General features: G+C 28.3%; 4 protein-coding genes across 4 annotated transcripts; all 4 read right to left on the reverse strand.

Moving 5' to 3' along the window:
* Nucleotides 1–6,358: 6,358 nt before the first annotated feature.
* Nucleotides 6,359–7,144, reverse strand: OCT59_002817 (uncharacterized protein; the record flags this gene model as incomplete). The annotated part of the gene is made up of 4 exons (XM_025330658.2): nucleotides 6,359–6,422; nucleotides 6,510–6,682; nucleotides 6,777–6,879; nucleotides 6,951–7,144. 4 exons carry the CDS (start codon nucleotides 7,142–7,144, stop codon nucleotides 6,359–6,361), a joined length of 534 nt encoding a protein of 177 aa, XP_025171381.1.
* A 7,061-nt stretch (nucleotides 7,145–14,205) lies between these two features.
* On the reverse strand, nucleotides 14,206–15,173 carry OCT59_002818 (uncharacterized protein; the record flags this gene model as incomplete). Its single annotated transcript, XM_066145200.1, has 7 exons — nucleotides 14,206–14,222; nucleotides 14,291–14,298; nucleotides 14,390–14,482; nucleotides 14,561–14,588; nucleotides 14,642–14,663; nucleotides 14,764–14,775; nucleotides 15,153–15,173. The coding sequence occupies 7 exons, from the start codon at nucleotides 15,171–15,173 to the stop codon at nucleotides 14,206–14,208; spliced, it is 201 nt and encodes a 66-aa protein (XP_065995944.1).
* Nucleotides 15,174–15,913: 740 nt separating this feature from the next.
* On the reverse strand, nucleotides 15,914–17,229 carry OCT59_002819 (uncharacterized protein; the record flags this gene model as incomplete). Its single annotated transcript, XM_066145201.1, has 4 exons — nucleotides 15,914–15,962; nucleotides 16,046–16,084; nucleotides 16,769–16,923; nucleotides 17,122–17,229. 4 exons carry the CDS (start codon nucleotides 17,227–17,229, stop codon nucleotides 15,914–15,916), a joined length of 351 nt encoding a protein of 116 aa, XP_065995945.1.
* A 2,524-nt stretch (nucleotides 17,230–19,753) lies between these two features.
* Nucleotides 19,754–20,192, reverse strand: OCT59_002820 (uncharacterized protein; the record flags this gene model as incomplete). Its single annotated transcript, XM_025327425.2, has 2 exons — nucleotides 19,754–19,932; nucleotides 20,009–20,192. 2 exons carry the CDS (start codon nucleotides 20,190–20,192, stop codon nucleotides 19,754–19,756), a joined length of 363 nt encoding a protein of 120 aa, XP_025171383.2.
* Between the last annotated feature and the right edge of the window lie 5,044 nt (nucleotides 20,193–25,236).

A 25,236-nucleotide genomic window follows, 5' to 3' on the forward strand; every position in this document is an offset into this window, starting at 1 on the left:
GAAGGGCTGCAATTTTTCAACAGGATAATGCACCCATACATACCGTGAAAATAACCAAGGATTGGTTGAAGAAGAATAAAATTGTGGTTATTGATTGGCCGGCAAATTCTCCCGATCTAAATCCAATAGAAAACATCTGGAAGCAGTTAAAGGACAATATCCAGAGTTGTAAAGTCTTTCCAAGAACTGTGGATGAACTTAAAGTTGCACTAAGTGAAGAATGGGAAAATTTGGATTGCTCCATTTTTGAAGAGGTTGTTGCTTCAATGCCACAAAGAATAAATGCAGTACTAGAAGCAAGGGGAGGGCCAACACATTATTAACCATTTTTAGTAATTATTTTTTATGTGAATTTTAATGAAAATCAATAAAGTTTTGCCATTTTTGGCATTAATTTTAAATCGGGCGTCACTTTCGGACGTGACTGTACATTACTTATCTAATTAAACTTGAGGTATCCATTATTTTTTACCTGTTTATACTTGAATTCTGATTTATCAATTTCATAAACCTCATCTACATGCCCATTGCTCAACATCTTGTGATATTACTCAATGGCTAAAAAACATTATTGTTTAAAAAAAAATTTCAATAGAAGTAACGAAACAATTTCTTGAGATTTAAAGTAACTTCTATTCAGATATATTATATATATAAGTTATATGATCATATAGTTATATACAGGATTAAAATAACTTACCCGCAAAATGATCTTATTATTTATGATTCTTTATCCCTTTCATTGTTTAGATAGGTTCGTCGATTTGTTTGACGACAAATGAATGGATAACAAAGGCTGTTTTTTTTTAAAAAAAATAACGTTAATATATAGCAAATGAATGATATCCTGTAAAGAGAAAAATAACCTACTACTCTAATATTAATTTAGGATTTAAAGTCAATAAGACGGCCATAATTCATCAATAAAGTTGTAAAGGTAGTAATCACAATCAACGATCACCAACGACCGGTAATCCTTAGCGTATCTTTAAGAGTGCATACTATACTAATAGTACACTTAGTTCTGAGAAATCATTTTCTATAAGTTGTTCTTCGTATAATTTATCATATCATCATAATAATCATCATCATCCCCATCATCCCCATCAGCATCATCATATAACTTTCTCCGTCACGTATATTCCTATAATTATTACATAACCTACTTGATTACCGAGTGCATGTTGTCTCAATATTTAATATTTCTAGTATTTATACTTAATTGCAATATTTTAATAAGAACATAATATAATGGAATGTAATAACTTATGATCACATGTTGTAAGTCTGGAACTTTGAATTTCATATCTGACCAAAAAATAATTTGAGTCAATTGAGCCAAATCATCGTACAGACTATTACACCACTCTGTGAAGGAATTATTATGTTAAACATAAAATCAAATTAAGTACATTCAGAATGACAATAGTCGGAATAAAATGTCAGTTTATTTTAGATAATTTTCTCTTGTAAGAAAAAAATTCTTAAAAAATTGAAAAAAGATCAATTTACAAGAGGTTAGGGACGTTAAAGATATTCAATCGGGAATAAATTCTTGGTAATCTTCAAGGCGGTTGATCAGTTTTACAGGTATTAGTCTCAACGCTTTAATACTAATCAATTAACAAAATTTTTGTTAATACTTAATACTATAAACATGAACTCAAAATAAAAAATTTCTTCTTAACTTACGTAAACTCTCACAATTTGCGTAATGAAGTGTTGGACCGATATTAAAGATGGTCATCGGTCCTAGAAGACCGCGGTCCTACGGTCCTACACCATAAAAAGACGGACTGGTCCGTCTTAGTGTAGGACCGCGGTCTTTCGGTCCTGTATCACATATGATAAGACCGTCGGTCTTTTTAAGGACCGCAGTCTTTTTAAGACCGATCGGTCTTTTTTCTTTTTTTTGCAAATAAAAAAAGATTTTCTTCCCTAACTTTATTAGGAATAGCCTTGTTTTATAAATGAACACTAATTGGGATGGTTTTTAATATAAATTTTTTTTTTTACAAATCACCTGGATATCATCACAACGTCATGCAAAATTTAAAGCTTTGAGAAAAAATACTTCAAAACACAATATCTCGCTATCCAGTGATTATAAAAGGATGATTTTACCACCATTCGAATCGTCTCGCTGCGGCATGTCGAATGGTATCAAAATCATGATTTTAGAATTGATAAAAAAAAAATTACGTCAGCAAAACTATTTGATAATAAATTCAATAATTACCGACTATCTATCGATCCTAGAAACATGATTTAGTCACCATTCGACGCGTCTCGCTGAGACGATTCGAATGGTGGTGGTTTCATCCTTTTATGATCACTGGATGATGAGATATTCCGCTTAAACGCTTTTTTGGAGTTTCGGAGTTTCAGCGTTTTGACAAGCAACTCTACAAGTGGGAAGAGTGATTGTTATTATTTATTGGTTTGGAAATGGCCGGTCTTTATATTATTTTATGAAGACCTTTGTCAGATTAATAGGTTTATTCAATATAAAAATCATTTATTATATGAAGACCGGTATGAGGACTGGTCGGTCCTCAGGACCGGTCCTACTGCGCCACAAAAAAATGCAAGACCGCGGTCCGGTCCTACAAGTCCTGGGACCGACCGGTCCAGGACCGAGTAGGACCGGTAGGACCGATGACCATCCTTAACCGATATGGTAACATTTTCTAAATGATGAATTTGTCACTTGTCATTCCATGCCAAAATTGTAATATCTCAAGTTCAAGTATGAATAAATTTGGGCGTCGCAAATTCATAATCTCTTCGCGGTGAGAATCACAAATGAAGTGTATCAAGGAAAATGATATTGGACCCACTTTCCAATTATTTTAACGAGAATAATTTTTATTATTATAATTACGACAAGTTTTTGGTTTAACGTTTGCCCGTAAAAGTTGAGTTACTGAAAATAGAATCACTGCAACTTGAAAATGTTAAAAAAAAAAAATGCAGTTTGAGTAATTAGTAAAAATAAATATTCTGCATTCACGTTTCCTACTGTACCTTACCTCAACAACAAAAGGGTTTTGTTGTCTTGTACGTTATTTCGTCTTTTTAAGTAACGGTATAACGTTCCTTCACGTCCTATAAATTATTTATCAGGACATTTTGAAAGAAAATTTTTTTAGAAATAAAATGCAATGCGAGTTTCACAAATTATAAATAGCGAAATTTATTGTCACGTGAGATTCAGACTAACAATTAATTTTAAAGATTTATATTTTTTTCTCTCTCAGAGTAAGATATTTTTATGTAGACTAGATAACCAAAGTCCCGAAAGTTTTTTTTTATCAGCCTGTAAATGAATAATATAAACTTTGGCCGCTTTATAGAGAAAGTCGGTGATTGGAACATTATTAAATCTAATAATAATGAAATTTTCATTCAACCTTGACTAAAGCAGATATACAAACAATATCGCGTGATTGAATTAGAGGAAAGTATCATTTTTTGTGGCGCGTACTCTATAACTAATCAGGCAATCGAGTGTTGAGGTTTTGCTGAGTATAAAAACTGATGAGCGGCACATGTGCTTGGGCATAGAAACATCAGTCGGAATAAGCATCCGTGACATTTTGTGAACTTCTTTTCTATCTAATATTTCAAAAGTGCATGAAAAATAATTTATAAATTCAAATATGTACAAGTATTTATTCAACTACATACCATTTCAAGTAATCTGGAAACCGAAAATTAAACTAGATGATTTAGAATTTTTAAACAATTATTAAATTTAATAACAGAACTTCCTATTTTTTCATTCTCAATTGAATAATTATCTGATTTAATTTTTAAATATTTTTGTTAAATAAGTGAATTAATTGTTTAAATAACATTACATCAAGATAGGCGTGTCAATTTACAGCTAATTTTGAAGTTTTCGTTTCAATTATTAATGACATTTCGGTTTAATGCTTTTTCCGCTTTTAACCTCGATCTATAGGAGTGAAGGATGAAACTCTCTATATTTCCAATATGGCTGGTAGACTCAAACAGACAATATTGAGGTTTCTCATCTTGAAACACTTTCATCAAATTATCATAACTTAACCCATGTAGTATTTGTCAAAGAGCTATCCTAGGATGCGGGCGCTGATATAAAATAAAATTGGCTTTTAAAAATAAAACACTAGAGATTTTAAAGAAGAGCATTCAATATTAAGCCAAGAGTATTAAAAGATCCATTGGTGGCTATAAAGCATGAGCCACCAATTATGGGTCGATCACGAACAACCTATCCATGGGCCATTTCGCTACTTTCAATCTTAACAATCAATATCCTTAGTAGATTTTTTTTTCTTTACATTTTACAAGAAATTTTACGTTAAAATTAAGATATTTCCAAGAACTTCGCATTCCCAGATAATCATTTTCCCGATTTATTCGATTATAACGATATTTTAAATTTTTTTATTTATTATTTTGTAGTTTTTTTTATATATATTGTACTACTTTATATTTTATAACCATTATGTAATACAAATTATTTATCTCCTAAACGAATAAATCCACCTTTTAATTAAATTATATGAATAATAACTTCGTTCCATATTATAAATAAATAATTTCAATTATTTATTGAAATACCAAGCACTTATCTCAACATTGATAATTGAGGATGACCGATGACATAGTCCAGTTCTTGTCATTCTTGAAAAGATATATCGTTTGTCGATATTTCTTTGATTCATTCTAGTGATAATTTTACGTCTTTAGCATAAGTTGAGTTGATAATGCTTATCTGTCCAAAACTCGTAAAATTGTGGAAAAAATCATTGGATCAAATCTACTAAATAGTTGGTTGTTCTCAAGTACTGATTGTAACCGAGAGGCTATAAGGGCTAAAGATTTTTCAAGATTAAAATTAATCATAAATTTTAATGTAAATGTAATTAAAATAAAATATTGAGATCTTTCTTTTGCAAAAAGAAGAATAAAAGATAAAAATTATAATTAAATTAAAACATTTAGAATATTCTTCACGTACTGTACATCTCTATATTTCTCACAATATTGTGGCCATCCTAAAACAATATGTCCTCAAATTCCATACTAGATTTTTATTTAGTTACGTACTATGTACTATATATATTAAAAGTCCTTTTGCTGCAAAAGTTTTCTTTTATTTTAAAAAAAACCAAATACGCTGTAAGTTTTCAATTGAAATTTTCTTTTACTTTTTTTTTCAAAATGAGAATTATTTATCATAATCATATTTATTAGTAACTATCATATAATTAAATAACAAAAAAGCTTGAATTTTTGATGATAACCAACAACTTTGATTTTACGAAAAGAGAAATTATTAAATCAAAAATGGAAAGCAGTCCTCATCTTTATTATGTGAATTTTACAGGACAATTTCATTTTCACAAAAACAGGAAATTTAAAGATTTTACCGAATTTGGAGTAATTTTTATTTCTAATAAGATTAATCGAATCGGTTTAACATATAATTTTGCGTTTATAATAAGTTTGCGTATGATTCACATGACATTTTATATATTAATATTATGTTAAATTTCATAATGTTGATTTAAACAGTATTTAATCCAGTTACAAATTAATTAATGCACTTATTTTCTTAATCTAAACGTAACTTTTACACTTACTATATAATTAAATAAAAGTTCATTGGATGAAATATTTAATACCTTACCGCTAACATTTACTAAAATAAAAGTATAAAATTAATTAAACAAATGCTTTACATAAAGAAATTAATTGACCCCATTAAAATAAAATTCCCATTTTATTAAAGAATATCAAATTCATCCATAACTTACTGGAAACGTAAATCATTTTCATTGCTAACGTAACGGTATTAATAAAGTCATTTTTTTATCAAGTGTAATGCTAAATGAATTTTATTATATTTAATAATTAGTGAAATCTTTTTTTTTACCTTTTACGTTTAAAGTTGCAAATTTCTTTTGATAACTCCCACGATTTCTCAGGCCATAGTTACTAATAGATTATCTTAAATAGTGCTGATAGAAAATTACAGCTGTAATGAATATTGAATATGTAGTACATGAACATAAATGAATTTGCTATACCACTAAAAAATAAAATTACACTTTAATTAATAAACCGAAAACTGTTCTCTAAACTTTTTAAAAAACATTGATTTTTTTTGATTTTGAAGTGGAAGTTCAACATTATTAAATAAATAAAAAAAAGAACCCTATTTTATTTTAAAAAACTGAATTTTTTTTATAAAAAAAACAATTCTGTATGTTCTCTATTTAAATCTTTAAAATTTAGAATCAAAGTAATTATTAAAAATACACTGTGTACATAAAATAAATATATTTTGAAAATAAAAAGTCCGTCAAGAAAAAAGTCTATCTAATAACCCCCAAGGGCGGATACAAATGTTGAGTTGTGCGTTATTCCTATTTATGTACAATATGTATTATAATTTTTTTAATTAAAAAAGCATAAGGCATTAAATGAAATTATTGTACTATAATAATAATTACCCATCATTTATTGATCCGTCAATGGTCGTCGAATGTGCTTTAAAATCCAAAGTATTTGACCCTGTATTTCCATTTTCTTTCAAATATTCATTTATAGATCTTTCATCTGGAAAATCAGGATCTGTTTCATAGCCAATAAAGACAAACCATTTGTTTTTTCCGATGATTGATATCTAATAAAGAAATAAACATGGTTATTTTTTCCTGCCCATAGAATATATTTGGCAAAGATCTTCAAAATACGAAAGTCAAAAAATAAAGACTTACCTTCCGACCTACAATAAGAAGTAATGGTAAGCTATCCTCACACCTATCATCAATTTCATAAGTAACAATTCCATAAGCCTTTTTGATAGTCGATTCGAGTTTACTGTAAAAACCAAAAGGTATGTTGACTATTTAAACAATTTAATATTAAAAAATATCAAACTTGTTACTTACATAGATTCCGTTTCTCTGCGATTAATCATCACGGGCAATGGAGTAATTAATTTATTTCCAATTCCAAGAACACTTCTTCCATGATGTAATGTATTCCTTGATTGAGTATTATTAATATTAATTGTTATTCTGTTAATCAATATGTTTTTGGTAAATTTAGCAGCTGACAAAATGAGTGATTCTTGAATAGACATTACGGCCTAGCTTGCATACTTAGATGTTTTTGAGTAAGTTTTTGTAAGTTTATTAAAAAGAGAATATTTCTTGAAATTTAAATGAGATTTTTGAGTAATAACAATAAAAAAAAAAATTTTCAATGTAAAATTTGGGTTCTTAAATATGGAATATGGAGACACCCTGATGGTTATTAAAAAGGTAGAAAAAATAGGAATGTTCTTTTTAGAATTCTGCAATTATGTCCCGATCGCTATAATCGATTATTACACTTATCCATTTTTATAATTCACTCTAAATATGTATATCACATATCACGTGGTTAGTGACAGTTAGACACATCTACACGTGAACTTAATCTAACATTTGTCACATTTGGCAAATTATTTCTATTTTAATATAAAATGAGACATAATATTCCCAATAAACAGTGGGTGTGTAACCTTCCAGATTCGTCGTATTCATTTCTAGATTTTAACACATCATGATATTTGTTACACACTATATCTGTAACAAATAAATAAATAAATAGAATGCATAGAAAGAGTTAATAATAAAGTGCATAAATTTTGGTTGGGTAAAAAACTATACCTCAGACCTCAGTTATATACTGTATAACTCCTTTTTAGTTATTATTATTGTGTGTTTGCTTAATATTATTGCAAGGAATTTTTTTTTTCGACCATCATTTATGTAATAGTTATTTCATGGGAATCCGTGGATATCATTAATTTTCACGGCGCAACTGTTTTATCCCCTGGAGACTAACGTCCTGTGATGAAAATAATTTATAAAAAGCTTATTTTATTATCCGCGTTTAATATTAATATTTTCATGATTATAAAAATATCACTATGAAAAATCACGGGCGACCATTAGTAAACATGGGATAAATGCGTATTATACGCTCAAATAATAAACCCATGATCAAGATCTATATTATGATATCTTTTAAAGTTATAATTGCTTCATTATTTTTTGAAAAATTTCGCTGTAAATATTTACTTTGAACAGAAAAATATAATAAAAAAATAAATTAAAATTATAAAGCATTTGAATATTGAATTTAAATTAAAAACATTCAAATATTGTTAAGAATAATGTAAAAAAGTTGATACCAAAAAATCAGCAGTATAGAAACATTTATGGTAGAATGATGAGAAATTTACTCTTCAAAATTCCTCAATTTCGGTATATAGTAAAAAAGCTAAAAAATTATTCAAATTACAAAAATGCGTGTAGTTCGCTCAAAATAAGGCCAATTTTTATCATTTAAAATGCAAAATAATCTTGAATATCAGGGCTACATTCTGACATCTTTCATGATCATAATGCTTTTTTACTTCTTGAGAAAATTAACTACAAGTGTTGATTTTTGAAGAAAAATATAATTTGAAATTTGTGAATTTATAATGAATACAAAGTCATTGAAAATTTCTCAAATATTATCAAGACAAATAGAAAAGTATAAATTAAAATTTTTTTTTTTTGACTTTTATGCAAAGAAATACACATTAATTTTAAATTAGTTATAAAAAGTTTTAATCTAAAAATATTATTATTATAAGCTTAATTATAAAAAAAAAATACTGCATTAAATACCATTTTAATTTACCATTGATAAAATCTACAGATTTTCAGCTTTCGAATAAGCTATTTTACATATAATTTGGTGCTCATAGGGAATATAGGGAAAATCACCATTGGATTCTAGAAACGAGTAATATTAATATTGCCTATTTTATTGAATTTTTTTCCTCTTTTATTCGGCTAAAAATAATAAAAATATAACAATAAAATTTGGGACTATGTACTGTACATATTAATAACAAATAATTTAGAACAATATTAGAAAAAGAAAAAATTTTTTTTTTCATTCGAAAGAATAAAAATATGATACTGTGTATTTATTATTTATTATAAAATTATTGAATAAATCGGTGAGATTACCTGTCAGAAACGGTTATCAGTGAAATGATTGTAATTGTCAAATTTTGAGTCGAATGCGTTCCGTATAGGTAGTCAACCGGTTGCTGTTTTTGTCTTGTTTTTATTTCATAGAAAAGAATTTAATACATCTTGTTTTAAACATAAAAATTTAGGTTTATAATAGCTATTCGAAAGCATATTTTAAATAACTAGGGACATTGAGAATTCGCAACTTTCGTATCGTTAGTATTGCATTGTTTTAGTGTGATGTTTTTGTCATTCTATTTTTGGCAATTTTTTGTAGACATTTTTTTATCGTTGAAATTTATATTATTCTATACTAATTTATGATCGATTTATATTTAAATTTATACGATTTTATAACTCAAATTTAATGTAATAATTTATTATAAGAAATTTCCATATTTAATAATATGTTTGCGTTTTTTGCTGATATAAATGATATTAAGCTAAATAAAGTTTGCATCAATAAATTTTTTACACACGTGATATTCCACCCTACTTAAATTTGCAGTCTTTGGTTACAGTTTTTGACCTAAACCTCTGTGTCACTTCCGTGACTATGACGTTAATTATCTAGCAAGCGAATGTAAGCGCTACCATACGAGCTACCGCTCACTGCAATCTTAGTGCTTACTTTCAGCGAATTTAGATGTAATTGGGTCTTTAGTCTTTACAAAGATTACAAAATAATACCTTGGAAATGCAAAACTATTACAACCTAGTTACTATTACAGACAATAATAATATGTAATTAAATTTCTTGTTTTAAAGTTCATAAGTAAGATACAATTCGATATAGAACAACTCTTGTTTTTTATATAAATAAAATGCTCTTTTCAATTTAAATAATTTAAATGAATTATTTATTCTAATGGAGTTATTATATAAAGCCATTATGAATCTATAATATTTGTAATATTTTTCTCGATCACCAAAGGTGGCCTTAGAGCTAACTAGCACGATGGAAACCTACAAGAGGACTCCCAGTTACCAGCATGCTCCTGTTCAGAATTATCAATATCCCAACTTGAAGCCTTATAGACCAAGACTCAGACCTAGTAGAACCCCCTATTCATCCTTCATCCATGTTTTGGTAATTATGAATCTATAACTTGTTGACTGTTGAATGATCGTCCATCCGCGACTTACCTATTATAGTTTCCCAAGTTTCACAAAAACTTTGTATATAAATAAGCGGCATCCACTGTATTCGCCATTTCTCAGAAATCTGTTGTTTCGATAGAGGGGCTATAAAAAGTTCTGGCAAGCAATTTTATATACGAGAAATGTAATATCGCCACTTTAATAGAATAAATAGCGCAAAACCTGAGGTAGGTAACAATAAAATTAACTTATGACTACAACTATTTCAGTAGCGTTACGGGCTCAAACCTAGGAAATTGTAATTTAAAATTATTGGAAAAAATGAGCTAATTCATAAATTGTATGATTTCCCTTGATACATTTCATTAGGTAATGATTTAATTTCAATTCAAATGCAAGTACATGATATTAATGGCATTTATACCGCAGCTTCGGACATTTACAATTTTGGTATGCAGTCGTAACGAACCTGCACTTTATTATTATAGATCTATTACGCGAGTTGAAAGTTTTGAATCCTCTAGGGCTTATATTGATTTGATGGTGAATACTATCAACCGCTCATCAAAAACTTACACATTCAAAATCTGTAAAAACACTTAGGTTATGTTGATGTTTAATTGAATCAATTTTCTTTCAAGTTTTCTTGAAGAATTTATTTTATGAAACATTCAGAATGATTCTAATGATAAAATGGACGTTCCATCCTGATCATGCATAATCCAAAAAATTTTTATACCAAAGAACTTGATACTGCAGGTATTGATTTATTTAATCAAACGTTTATTTATATTATTCATATATTCATATTTGCTAAAAATCTTCTCCATAGTTTTTGTAAAGATAGTGAAGATCAAGATGGTGAAAAGAGGAGAAGGATTAGTTGTTACAACTATCGTCACTTTAATGATTCTATGTTCAACACAACTCCTTCCATTAAAAGAATCTACAGCGTTAGATGGATGAACAGTAATGTAATGATCTGTACAACAATTGATCTTACTTCCAGTTCAACAATTTTAGTTATTATTACGATATTAAAGCGATTAAAAATATATCATAATGCATTTAACAAAAGTCCCAATTAAGAAACAATCAGGAGGGGCCCTACTGTATAATCAATTTAAATGACCGTCTAAATGCTGTTTGAGAACTTGTTGCAGAAATTAACAGTAACGAGCAATGAAGGAATTCATTATGATGTCTTAGAGGTACAAATGATACTCCATCAAATGCGTCTATCAATACGGCTTGTTACAAAAGTCAATATTGAAGAGGTTGTATCTTCTGGTATATGCGTTTTGAACAACTAGGGAGCGCAATTTCAATATTTTGGTTGTGAGTTATTACATCCGTCAAGTTAAGCAAGCATCAATTTATAGATCAAAAATTAGTAAAGTCAGGAGGTGTATACGCGACGGACGATGATGGAAGAATGGGCGTACTCTTAACAAATACATCAAGGATTGCTTAAATCAGTGTCTAATTTAAAAACCAAATGTGATCGAATGTGGTCGATCGAGATGATTTGGATTGCGTCTGCCATACTCTATAATAGTAAGCTTTTTCTCTTTTATCTCTTTGTGATACTCAGTTTGTTATATTAACTATATCTTTTTTAAAAAACGTCTTTGTCATCCATTCGTTTATTTTATAAACCTATCTGGACGACAAAAGAATTAGAAGAGATAAAGAAATAAACAATCATACAATTCATACAACTTATAAATATACATGAATAGGAAATTACTTAGAAACTTCATCAGCAAAGATTTGATTTTTAACAACATTTAAATTAGATATCATTTTAGTGGCACGATGTAGTCTGTAGCAGTACTGTAAGCGTGTTTATATTTCGACGGTACTTATAGTATATATTAGATTTATTGTAGAATTTTAATTATTCATTTATTTTATAGTTTATTCTTTTTCTATTATTCCAAGATTCTTATAATTTTGTAGATTTCTTTTTATATTAGGTATTCAATTTTTTTTTTGATCTTAACAATTAGCTAAATCAAGTCTTTCTTATCTGGTATTGATCATATTAAATAATGATCATAATACTTTATTTACGCGCAACAACAAGCTTTCTCCAAAAATGTATAAATTTTCAATTAATAAATCTGTTATTTTTAGAAAATTCTTATAGAATAATCATTTTATTACGAAAAATTTCATGAATTTTGATAAGATTTAAATTTATAAACATAAATGAGGATTCAACTTATTTTAAAATTAAATGAATCTAATTATTTTGGACTACTATATATACATGATAAGAAAAATAAAAATAAAAAAATTTTTCTATGTTGATACATTGATAAAATTATGTGTAATATCCCAGATTTAAATTTGGAATAATCTTATATATGTAAATCACTCTTTTAGCATTTTCATTTCGTCTACAGCCAGACCTTGATATACCACTATATGAGAGAACATACAAATATCAGTATAATTTGATATAACGATATTATTCAACTGAATGATTTTCCAATATATCGTTATTCTGAGTTTTAATGTGCGGAAATGAAAATTTTTCAACGAAACACTTTTTTGATTTACAATAAATAAACGTTTGATTAAAAATCAATTCCTATAGTATCAAGTTCTTAGGTGCGAATATTCTTAATTGTGTAACTTTGATCGGGATGTCGCGTCCGTTTATTATTAAAATAATTAATTCTAAATCTTTCATAAATGAAAACTTGAAAGATTGATAAATTTAGGCATCATCATCTTAATTGTTCTAATTCATTAGACGCAATAAGGACTTGATAATACATTCACCATATACCCCGCCGACTGGGACAAACTTTACCCATCAGGATATCATTAACATATTTTCTCGCTTGAACCAGACGTCTCGTAGTAAATTGCAAATGGCTCAGCATTAAACTGACACTTCATCTCGAAAAATTTGACGAATCTCTTGCTGGGTCTCTGTATAACCTAATAATTCTGCGCTTTCCTCTTCTTTTTCAACTTGTTTTTTATCAATGCTCTTTTTGTTAGAGAAAGGATAATAATAGATATTATTTTAAAAAATTTTCTTAGAATTCTTATTTTGATTTTTGAGGAGATTCTTTTCTATTTCTTTATTTCTTTTCTTATTTGAATTTGTCATCTATGAACGAATAAACTCCGGCCCTTGTTAAGAAAAATCGGTAGGGACCTTAAAAAGGATTTGGTACTAGGTCTACATAGCCCTAAATCCACTAATTAAACAATAAGAGAAGAGGAGGCTTTAACTATCTATTCGAGATAAGAATGGGTGTATATCTTCTTAGTGGTACATCTGTACCCATCAAAGCCCAAAATAAGTTCTATTCACCATTATGAGATATAATAACTAAATGTCTGCTAAATTCTTTTACTTTGATCCATAAATTTTCATTACTATTAGGCTATCAGCTATCACCATCTCGACTATTGCGTGAAAGTGTGAAATTGAAATTAAAGTGTATGCACAATTAAAAGAAAGAAGTGCACAATATAGTGAAGGGATATTTTATAAACGCTTTTTTCCTAAAGGGACTTTATCAACCAATTTCTTTTCACTCGTTTAGATGAATTTTTGAATTTTTACAAATGTGTTTTTCTTCAAGAAATTTCATAATCAATCTTACAAACACGTTTAGTTATCAATTTCGTAAACGCGTTTGAATAAATTTTTATAAGTGTTTTTTTCTTCAAGAGTAATAAATAACATTAATCCACGTAATCCACGATGTTATTAGAGAATGGAGAAACAAACTATGAAAAATTTTTCAGAGAAAGGCTGTCGCATCAGCTGAGACTACGATTTTTGATTAACAAATTTATTTCAGTAGAAAAATCGTGATATGACTAGGGTGAGGGTAAGGATAAAGAGGACTAAGTGGATTATTGCAATAAGTGGATAGATTAGGAAAAGGTAATGGCCTAATAGCAAGACTATATAGTGATGTTTTAAATGAGTATATAATAAGTGTAAATAGGAGCTGGTTTGAAATTGAGTAAATTTTCTATTTCTTTATCATCAAATCAATGTAAGCCCTAGAGGGTTCAAAAAATTTTTAATACCTTAACGTGAATTCAAAAGCAAAAAAATCCCTTCAACTTACGTAAGCTCCTATAAATTGCGTAGTAAAGTGTAGGATCGTTATAACTTCCAGATTATTTTATACTAAAATGTGTATAAACGTTCAAATCAATATTTGAACCATTGCCGCATATGACTCATTTCCAAAAATATTTTACGAATAAAATCGCGGTAAGTTTCTTGGTTAACGTTCGCCTTCATCCGTAAAATAAAGCTATTAAAATAAAATAGTTGTGAAAATGCTGTAACCATTAAATTGTTGTTTGAGTAAATGTCCTAGTTAACTTTATACCTCAAGAGGGTTTTTCCTACTTTGTGCGCTATTTATTCAATTCCTATCAAGACTTTTTTAACTGGCTCCCCTATGAACAACAGAGAAAATTTAGTGCTGAACACTATAATAAAAGATAATATATATCGTTCATTAATTGCTTCACTAATTTTGACGCCCCTATTTGTTCAAACAAAACGCACATATCAGAAAATATAACTTACTTCAGTCTTGACCTTTGTAACAAGTCATATTGATAGACGTATTTATAGAGTAATATTAGTACCTTTCAGACAAAATGAATTCCTGCATCGCTCGTTATTGCTAATTTTCACAACAAGTTTCTCGAACAGTAGTTGGACGTTAATCTAAATTGTTTACACAGTAGGAACCTCCTGATAGTTTCTTAATAAGAACTTTCGCTTGAAAGTATATTATAATCTCATGACAATAACATAATAATAACTAAAAATGTTGTGAGATTAATCGGTATACAGATTATTACATTACTTCTCAACCATCTAACGCTGCAAATTTCTCTTTTAATGGAAAGGGTTATACTGAACATAGAATGACGATAGTTGTAGCAACTAATCCTTCTCTTCCTTTTCACCTTCATTTTGATCATCACCATAACAAAACTATGAAAAAGATTTTAGAAAATATAACCATTTAAAAAATATGACCAAACATTTGATTAAATACATCAATATCTACAGTATCACGTTCTTTGATATAAAAATTTTTTTGAATTATGCATGGACAAGGATTATGTTGATCATAAAATCAAATTAAATACATTAAGAATGACAATATTCTCAACTATTAATAAATTTAATCAGAATAAAATGACAGTTGATTTAGGTTGTAAATAAGTTTCTTTAAAGAAATTGAAAAAAGATTAATTAAGGAAGGGAATTAGGGTAAGAGGATTAGCGTAAAGGGTAGGAAGATTTTAAATATAATCATACTCTCATCTAGATATTCAATCGTGACTAAATTCCTTCCAAAGCGGTTGATTAGTTTTACAGGTATTAGTCTATATTAATCAATATAACAAATTTTTTGTTAATACAACAATATGAATTCAGAATAAAAAATTTCTTCTTAACTTACGTAAACTCTCACAATTTGCGTAATGAAGTGTTGGGCCGATATGGTCACATTTTCTAAATGATGAATTGTCACTCGTCATTCCATGCCAAAATTGTAAATGTCTCAAGTTCAAGTATGAATAATTTGGGCGTCGCAAATTCATAACCTCTTCGCGGTGAGAATCACAAATGAAGTTTATCAAGGAGAATAATATTGGACTCACTTTCCAATTATTTTAACGAGAATATCTATTATTGTAATTATGACAAGTCTTTTGGTTTAACGTTTGCCCGTAAAAATTGAGCTATTGAAAACAGAATCACTGCAACTTGAAAAATGGTTAAAAAAAATGCAGTTTGAGTAATTAGTAAAAATAAATATTCTACATTCACGTTTCCTACTGTACCTTACCTCAACAAAAGGGTTTTCCCGCCTTGTACGTTATTTGATCTTTTTAAATAACGGTATAACGTCCCTCACGTCCTATAAATTATTTATCAGGACATTTTATTAATTGGAAGAAAATTTTTAGAAGTAAGAGTTTCACAAATTATAAATAGCGAAATTTATTGTCACGTGAGATTCAGAATGTATGTAGATTCGATTAAATTTATCAATTACAATATCGCGAGACCTAATTATAAAATAGCTTGTGATTGAATTAAGGAAAGTATCATTTTTTTGTCGCTTGGTCAGCGTACTATATGCTAATCAGAATTTTCCGTTCCGTTATAATTTTTTGTTGATGAAATTTACCGTAAAGGTTCCGAGATGGATGAGACAAATTTTTATTACTAATTTAATATAGTATTAAAACAGGACCCCGAGCAATACTGAAATAGGTAACAAGAAATAACGCGTAGAATAGGCTAAAATAATCATGAAAATCTTTCCTTTTTTAGATAAATTTTGATAACGTTGGTAAGAAATATATTACTTTATTTAGTAACTGACTGACATTATCATAATTCCGGCCCTGAAAAAATGCGTAGAGCTAATAGTAAAATTTTGCCAATTTCCTATGACCTATTTATATATTGTTCGGGGTCCTATTAAAACTATAAATTTCCTAAATAATGAATTATTACTGATCATTATTATTGTGTTATTTGTGGAAAGTAGAAACGTCGTAACGTGAAATAATTTGGTGAAGTAAATATTTCAAGAGCATATTTACAACGAGTTATATTATTAGGAAAGACATTATTTTTACAAACATCTTCACTAAGAACTTTCTTAATAATAATAATTTTGGAATAACATCCAATAACTGATAAAGTAAGTTCTATCTATAATTGGTGAATATGAATTTGAACAACCTAATCACTTTATTCTTGCACCAGTAATTATTGCTTGATATGATTGATTTTTCTACCGATAATTATAATATCAGCTCCTGAAGTCGCCCTTACAAAAAAAAGAGAAACATAAAACTATTAAACCATATTATTATAAATTATTCAAAAAATTTGGACCAAATATATAACCTGATTTTCCTTAAATATCTCATTATGTCCTTTTAACTCGATTATTTGATTTTGGCACCATGTTACCACTGTTTTGATTTCAGTAAATTTGAACTCCCAAACTCCCATAAAAGATTTCGAAACCAACTAGATCTCCTTGTCGTAGATTTTTTTGTTTTGAAGTTAAATATTAGTATCGTACCTATCGTATTAAATTTTTAAAATTAATATCAATATTTATAACATACAGCATACGTTAAACTCAATATATGTATTTAAAATTTCTCTCAGCTTAGCACAGTTGTAGAATTAAATTTTCATGTTTAGTATCTAATATTTTATCTTTAATGCTTCTTGTTCAAAATTTAACATTCTTAACTTGAAGTACAACTTGTAAAAAAAATAGTACCATCATGCTTAGTCCTTTTTTTGTCTTTCCATATTTAAAACATTTAGAGAAACTATTACAACTAACTAAATATGTCATTCAATATCATGGTCGCTGGTAATTTGATTTAGCAAATAACATTAGGCTACTTCAATGGACCAACAGTAGGCTAGTTTGATCAGCTTTTTAGTCATGTTACACTAATCTCATGATCAAAGTTCAATTTTGAGTTGGTTTGATTGATAAACATAAGGCAACCAATAGTTATGGTTTTGTTTATTTTTGTCAGTATTTTTGTCTACTCGACCAAAACAACCTATGTTTTTGGTGGTTCACGTTGAATGGTCAGTTGATCATTCTACAGTTAAATTTATTGGTCTGAATTTTTAGTGCAACTGACCAAATATCCCGTTCAATCAATTATGAACTGGCCTAGTTTTGCTGGTACACCATATACGTCTGATCGGGTTACACCAACCAATAAAACGTGTGATCAAAAATGCTGATCAATCAATTATGAAGTAGTCTATTGAAATGAATTGAGAAATCAGATGATGTAACTTTGTACCATTAAAAAAAATCTCATAAAAAAATTTCCTAATTTTTATATTGAATTAGGAAATTTTTTTAGCATAGAATAGTGTAGAATTCCTAAAAATTAAAAATTAGGAAATTTTTTTAGGAAAAATACAAAAATTTCATTATTGGGAAAATTTATAAATTGAATTTCATTTAAATGAGATGATTCAAAAGAATTTATACATTCATTAATGAACAAATTACAATATTTCGAATTTTTTTGACTTTAACCTTTACATTGTTGTATATAATAATTAATAAGAGGAAATTTTATATAAAACTAAATCAATATATATATATTAAAATTAGAAATATTATGATTAAAAACTAACAAAATTATTTTATTAAATATATTAAATCTTTTCTTTAAGTAAGGGTTATTATTAATACCTTTAACCACTGGATCATGTGTTAATTTAATATTTGAAGATAAAAAATGAATTAAATATAGAATTTAAAAAGAAAGAGAGAAAAAAAGTACATTATTTTTATAAAATATAATAATAATAATACATCATGTATTCACTAGAAATCTAAACCTATTTGTTAAAAGGAAGTGAAATGAATTATTGAATTAATGATGTTATTTTGAATTATAGGATTTCGTCATTTAAGCGTGATCATTGCCTAAGTGTTTATGTTCATCTTTTATGGATTGCGAATTAATGCTTATCCGCATCAACAAAATGGTAAGTATAATCACATCATATATAATGTATCTTGAAGGAATACTCATTTATCATCATTATTTATAGAAATATTCATTTGAATAAACATTAATAAGCAGATGCAATCAAAAAAATAGGATATGTATTTTATACAACCATTATATCTTTTAAGTGTTACTTCGCTGGAACCCAATGATGTGTAATAGTATGGTACAGAGATTTTTAGCTAAAGCCATGTTATTGCACTATGTGTTTATAGTATGTATTTAACTATACTTATTTTACTTATTTTTATTTATAATTACATCTACTGTAGATGTACCAGAAAGCATGTTTTAAAAATATCCTCAGGACGAAGAAAATTTCTCCTATAGAATTTCGAAGAATAAAGGGGCATAGAACGTATCAATATAACTTAGTGGAACTGGCTAACAATAGTCTACATGCAAGTTCGTATTTGTGAAGCAATTCCCTTTGGGATTCCAATTTTCTACACATGGATGACGAATTTCCTTTTAAATATTATATCTCTTAAATAGCACATTGTCGCAATTTAGTAAAAAATCTGATTCATATTTGGATTATTGTATACGATAATTCTTGTGAAAAATATTATAATAAAAATTATTCGCATATTAGGATCTTTATTAATGATAGATTGATAGAAAAAAATCTGAAGTTAGTGTTTGAAATATAAAAGTAACCCATCTCAATCATAAACTATGTTTTGGTTTTCAATTTCGAATTTATCACTTTGATGTGATGCATATTACAAATAACCATCGGTATATAACTAGGAATCAGTTGAATTCTATTACTCATTATTTGTTGTCAATAAATAGTAAAGAAATCTATATTTTTTTTTTTGAGTACAAAAATACGAAGTAAAAAAATGAAAGGAATTAGAAGAAAAAAGACAGATATCGTATTTTACTAAATACTGTTAACCGTTACTCTAATAATATGAAAATCACAAAATCATTTGGTAATCATTACAAATGACTATATTTACTGGAATTTATATCATAATTGGACATGTCTCTTCAAATTCTTCTGTCGATGCACCTTTCTCGTTTTCTTTGGGATTAAAGTTCGTCTGCAGTTTATTGTTTTCAGACTTAATGGGATCAATACCATTAAGGACTGAAATCACTTCGCAAATATCTGGTCTTTTATCAGGTTCACATTTCCAACATTCTGTTTAATTGATTAATAAAGTTAGATATTTAGATGCAATTCCAAAAGCATAATTTCGCATTATTTTTATATTCACTTTGATAAAGTGCAACAAATTTACTATTTGTACTTAGCATAGGATTCTCTCTTTTACCATCATTAATTTCGAGTATGATTTCGTAATCATTTTTTTTTGTTTCATAATCAAAGGGCGATGAACAGCTCGTCAATTCCCAGAACACTAATGCCAAACTATATATGTTAGAAATCACAAATACCATAAAAAAATTTAGGATTCACGTAGGGAATTGTGCCACGTCGACTAGTGGAAACTTTATCCCCTTGTAGAAGTGAGCAGCTGAAATCAGCCAATTTTACAGTATAGAATATAGATTATGTTTCAAGAGTTGTGAACATGAGAAACGATTTTAATCATCATGCAGAATATAAAATAGATTAGGTTTCTATCCACTCCCACACCAGAATCCTTTTCGAGAATAAGAGTATGGCAATATTAATAGGACCATGCGCCTAAGGTTTTGTGTTGGTATGGGAACATGCAGAACATTAATGAAAAAAGATACATAAATGCGATCAGTGTAAAAACTCATTGGCTGATATCCAACACCTCGTTCGCACTTCGAAATCCAGTGATTTCATTTCGTGTCTTTTTATCATCTATGAAGGAATCAGTGAGGAGACAGTCTATTTCTAGTTCATAAACATCCCAGGTTCCGTCTCTATTCATATGATACACTTTTATCATCCTATTATTGAACAAATTTTTACTTTATATCCTCTGGTCATCTTAAAATAAAAATTGAACTGGGTTCACAGTATCATGTAATCTGTAACTGTGGTAAATAAAAAGTTCATGATAGTTAAATCCATGTATTCGAAACTATGAACTACGAAATCAAAAATTTTTTACTTCTTATTTTGCTCTTTGAGCAGTCTCTGACTGAAAAACATAAATGTCCTGGCATAAAAAGTTACCTTTCTTTGTAAAATAAAAACAGTCTTTTTGTCTATAGTAATAATTGTTTTGATCAGACTCTTCACTTCATCTAAAACGAGCAGTCTAACAATAAATTACTTTGCGGTAGCGAAGTGTTCATATATGAAAGTAAACAATTAAGATACGATATATTGATCTAATAATATCTTGTGAATATTGCTTTATTTAGCATTGTAAAATTCTTGTTTGATAATGGAAATACATTCAGTATACAGTACATATATCAACTAATGAACATAATTATCCAATTGTCATTGACAATACCACTTAACTAAACTATGCTATCAGTACACATATTTTTTTAGGGGATGAATTTGACTTTCGACAATATGAATGGTGGTTTAATGAAGATCCAGTTGGTAAATGGGATGAGATTATGGTATTGATCGTGGATTTTACCCGTTCCTAACGTAAATAAATAAAAGATGAGAATAAAAAATGAGAATAAACTGTGGAGTTACAGTTTAAAGATTTATGAAGTAAAGTTCTTACCAACAATGAATATAGGGTCGATACTACAGTGATTATGTTCAAAAAATTCGCATTTTCAGTCAGGAGCAATACTTTCGATATTAGATTGCAATGGTATAGGCCATCATACGTCAAATCGGTGCTAAATATTTTAATTTCACTCCCTATTGGTTTTACATCTGATTAGTCAATAATCAACATTAGTAAACCATACAACTATACTTACCATAAATTAATATGCCATATGTTTCCAGACCAGCCATGTAACTGTAAACGTTAATAAGATAGTCTAAAGACCCTTCATAAATTCTGCTAACTTTATAATGTGTTAATTTACGGCGATAGTGCAATGAGGTGGCTTTATCTCGCCAAATATGAGTTCCCTGTCAGCCTCTTCAATATTTACGAGAATCCAAAAGTCTGGCTTCCTACCATAATTGTGATCATCTAATAAACGTCTCTCTTTAGAACTTTCAGATTCGCCATTTGCCCTGTTCCAATAATAAGATGTGAGCATATATTAATATGCCATAGTTAAAATTTACAGTAATAAGAATCTTACCAAACTAATGAAAATTCAGCTTTATTAAAAATTTCCTCAAGTATTTGATGACAGTACCGATGGACAAACGTATCTTCATCCATTTTTTTATTCTCATTGTAACTTACCGAGGATAAATAGGTAATGCTGCAGGGAAAAAATGAGTATCAGTGATACATTGATGAAATAGGTTTATTAACTAAGAACATACAAATTCCTTGCAACTATTTGCACACAATCAAAAATGTCTTTGTCTTCGCTTGTTAATAACGTATTCCCTTTTGCCCAATTATTGCGCCACTTTGTATCAAGTTGTTCTTTGTCGCTCAAAAGCTAAAAAATAAATAAACAATTAATGTGGTTACTGAGTTTATAATAAATGCAAGGAAGGTACTTACCCTGTTGTATTCAATTATTACTAGGTCAGCGACTGTTGGCAACTCTTTCGGAATCAATAATCTCAGATGAGCCTAGGGCTCCGATCAGTTTCGGTAAATACCGAATCGAACCGACCGGTTTCGGTATCGGACCGGTTTCGGTTTTTCGATTTACCGAACCGAATCCTTCGGTAAATTTACCGATCGGTTTCGGTAATTTCGGTTTCGGTATCAGTTTTGCGATTTACTGAACCGAATTACCGAATAAAGTTAGTACAGTAAATTCGGTAATACAGATTGATTTTATCAATCTTTTTTTTTAAAAAAATTCTTTCGTTAATAATTTCCTTTACCCTTTCGTTAATAATTACCCTTTCATTAATAATTACCCTTTCGTTAATAATTAATTACCCTTTCGTTAATAATTAATTACCCTTTCGTTAATAATTAATTTCCCCTTTCGTTAATAATTAATTTCCCCTTCGTTAATAATTTTCCTTTCGTTAATAATTTTTCTTTCGTTAATATTAATTACTACATACTATTTTTTTTTAATACTTTAATCTAATATAATAATGACGGATTCAGAAACTGATCAAACTGATGAAGAAATGGAGGAAGAAGTGGAAAAAGAAGTGCTGGTGGAGGAAGAAGTGGACGAAAAAGTGGACGAAGAAGTGGACGAAGAAAATGAAGAAGGAGACGAGCATGAAGTGGAACAAGATGAAGGAAATAATACTAAGCGTAATACTAATAAGCGTAGTTGGGTTTGGGAGCATTTTAAGTTCGAAGACTCAGCGAAAAAAGCCAGGTGTAACTATTGCAAGAGTTTGATCAGTTGTAATAAAGGCAGTACCACTGGACTATCAAACCATCTTAAAAGCAAACATAGTTTAACAAAAGATCAAGGAAGAGGACAACTCACTATACGTGAGGTCATCAATAATTCTAAAGCAATTGTAAGTGATCATTTGTGATATTAAATATGAATATTTTTTAATTTTTTCATATATTTTTATTCATATTAAATTTAGGTATACAGTAAAGAAACTTTTAGGAAATTTCTTATTGAATGGATCGTAAAAAATGATCTTCCTTTCACATGTGTAGAATCGAAAGATTTTAGAAATATGATTTGTCTTTTGCGCAAGGATGCATTTATACCGTCCGCCGACACAATAAAAAATGATATAATATCAATTTTTAATGAAAGTAAAAAAAAAATTTGTTCTATTTTACAGGTATTATATTTGTATTTTTGAATAATATTTTATTTGAATTATTTGAATTCTACTAATTAATTCAATTTTTGTAGAATATGTCTAAAAAAATTTCTTTCACAATAGACGGCTGGACTTCTTCAAATAATATATCTTTTTAGGCATAACAGCCCATTTGGTCACAAATGAATGGGAATTAAAGAGCTTCCTTTTAGATTTTATAAAGCTCGATGGTCCGCACTCAGGTGATAATATTAAGGAGGCTTTTCTAAAAAGTTTGAGAAGCTATAACATTGAATTAAAGGTTAGTTTTATAAATAGTGAGATAATTTAAAAACAGAAAACAAAGTTAAAAAAATTTTTTTATATAGATCCTTAGTGTAACTACGGATAACGCTAGTAACAACGTCACATTCCTCCAGGCTGTTGAAAACGAATTATCCAAAAAATTTATTGATTTTAATAGTAAAGATAAACATGTGCGTTGTTTGGCCCATGTTATGAATTTGGCTGCACAACAAGCCCTTGTTACGCTCAAAGCCATAGAGGATAATGAACCATCAAATGAAAATAGTGGTCTTATACATAAGGTAGATTTTATCCTTTTCTTTTTTTAATTAATAATTAATAAATTTATTAATTATATTCTTTTTTAGCTTCGTACTCTCATTAAAAAAATTAAATCATCCCCGCAGCAACAAGAAAAATTTCAAGCTCAATGTAGAGTCGCAAATATTTCCAAATTAAATGTAATACTTGATGTGCGTACGAGGTGGAACTCGACCTACGATATGCTTGTAAGAGCGAGAATTCTCAAAGAAGTAAGTTCATTTTATTTTATTATTTTAATTTTATTTTAATTATTTTATTAAAAATTAATTATAGCTTTATTTTTTCAGCCAATTAATACATTAAGTAATAGCGACCCAAGCCTTCGTGCTTTGACAATTAGTGAAGATGAATGGGCTCGCCTTGGTGAAATAGAATTATTATTAAAGGTTTGATTAATATTATTTATGTATTTACATGATATTATATATTTTTTATGGTTTTAAATAAAAAAAATATATATATTTTTTAGTGTTTTGCTAAGGCAACCAAACAAATTTGTGGTGAAACTTATCCAACGATTTCTTACATGATTCCAATATTTAATATTTTATTAAACAAATTGGAAGATTTTCGAGATACCTCGGGTCGATTTGAGAATGGAAAAGTAAATTGTAATTTATTTAGTATTTTTATATTATTAATTGTAATTAATTTCTCTTTTTTAATAGGAAGCGGCGATCAACGCTATTAACAAGCTAAAAGATTATTATAATAAAACTGATACAACTTTATATTCAGCTTCACTGAGTAAGTTATTATACATTTTATATATACATTAATTTAGTTTATTATTAATTTTGCTAAATTTTTTTTTAATATTTTTTACAATAGTTTTAGATCCACGTCTTAAATTAGAATACATGAAAGATAATGAGTGGGAGAAATCTTGGATTGATAAAACAAAGAATGACGTACGTATGAACTTAAAATTTTTTAATTCATTTGATTTAAATCATATTGTAATTTCTTCATCTCATATTATATTAACAATTTGATAGGTGTCCGAAATCTATAATACGTTATATGCACCACAAGAAATTCAAAATATTAGCATAGAATATAATTCTTCTGATGAAGACCTAGTTT

The sequence above is a fragment of the Rhizophagus irregularis genome, chromosome 11, assembly GCF_026210795.1.
Source record: "Rhizophagus irregularis chromosome 11, complete sequence".
Lineage (NCBI taxonomy): Eukaryota > Fungi > Glomeromycota > Glomeromycetes > Glomerales > Glomeraceae > Rhizophagus > Rhizophagus irregularis.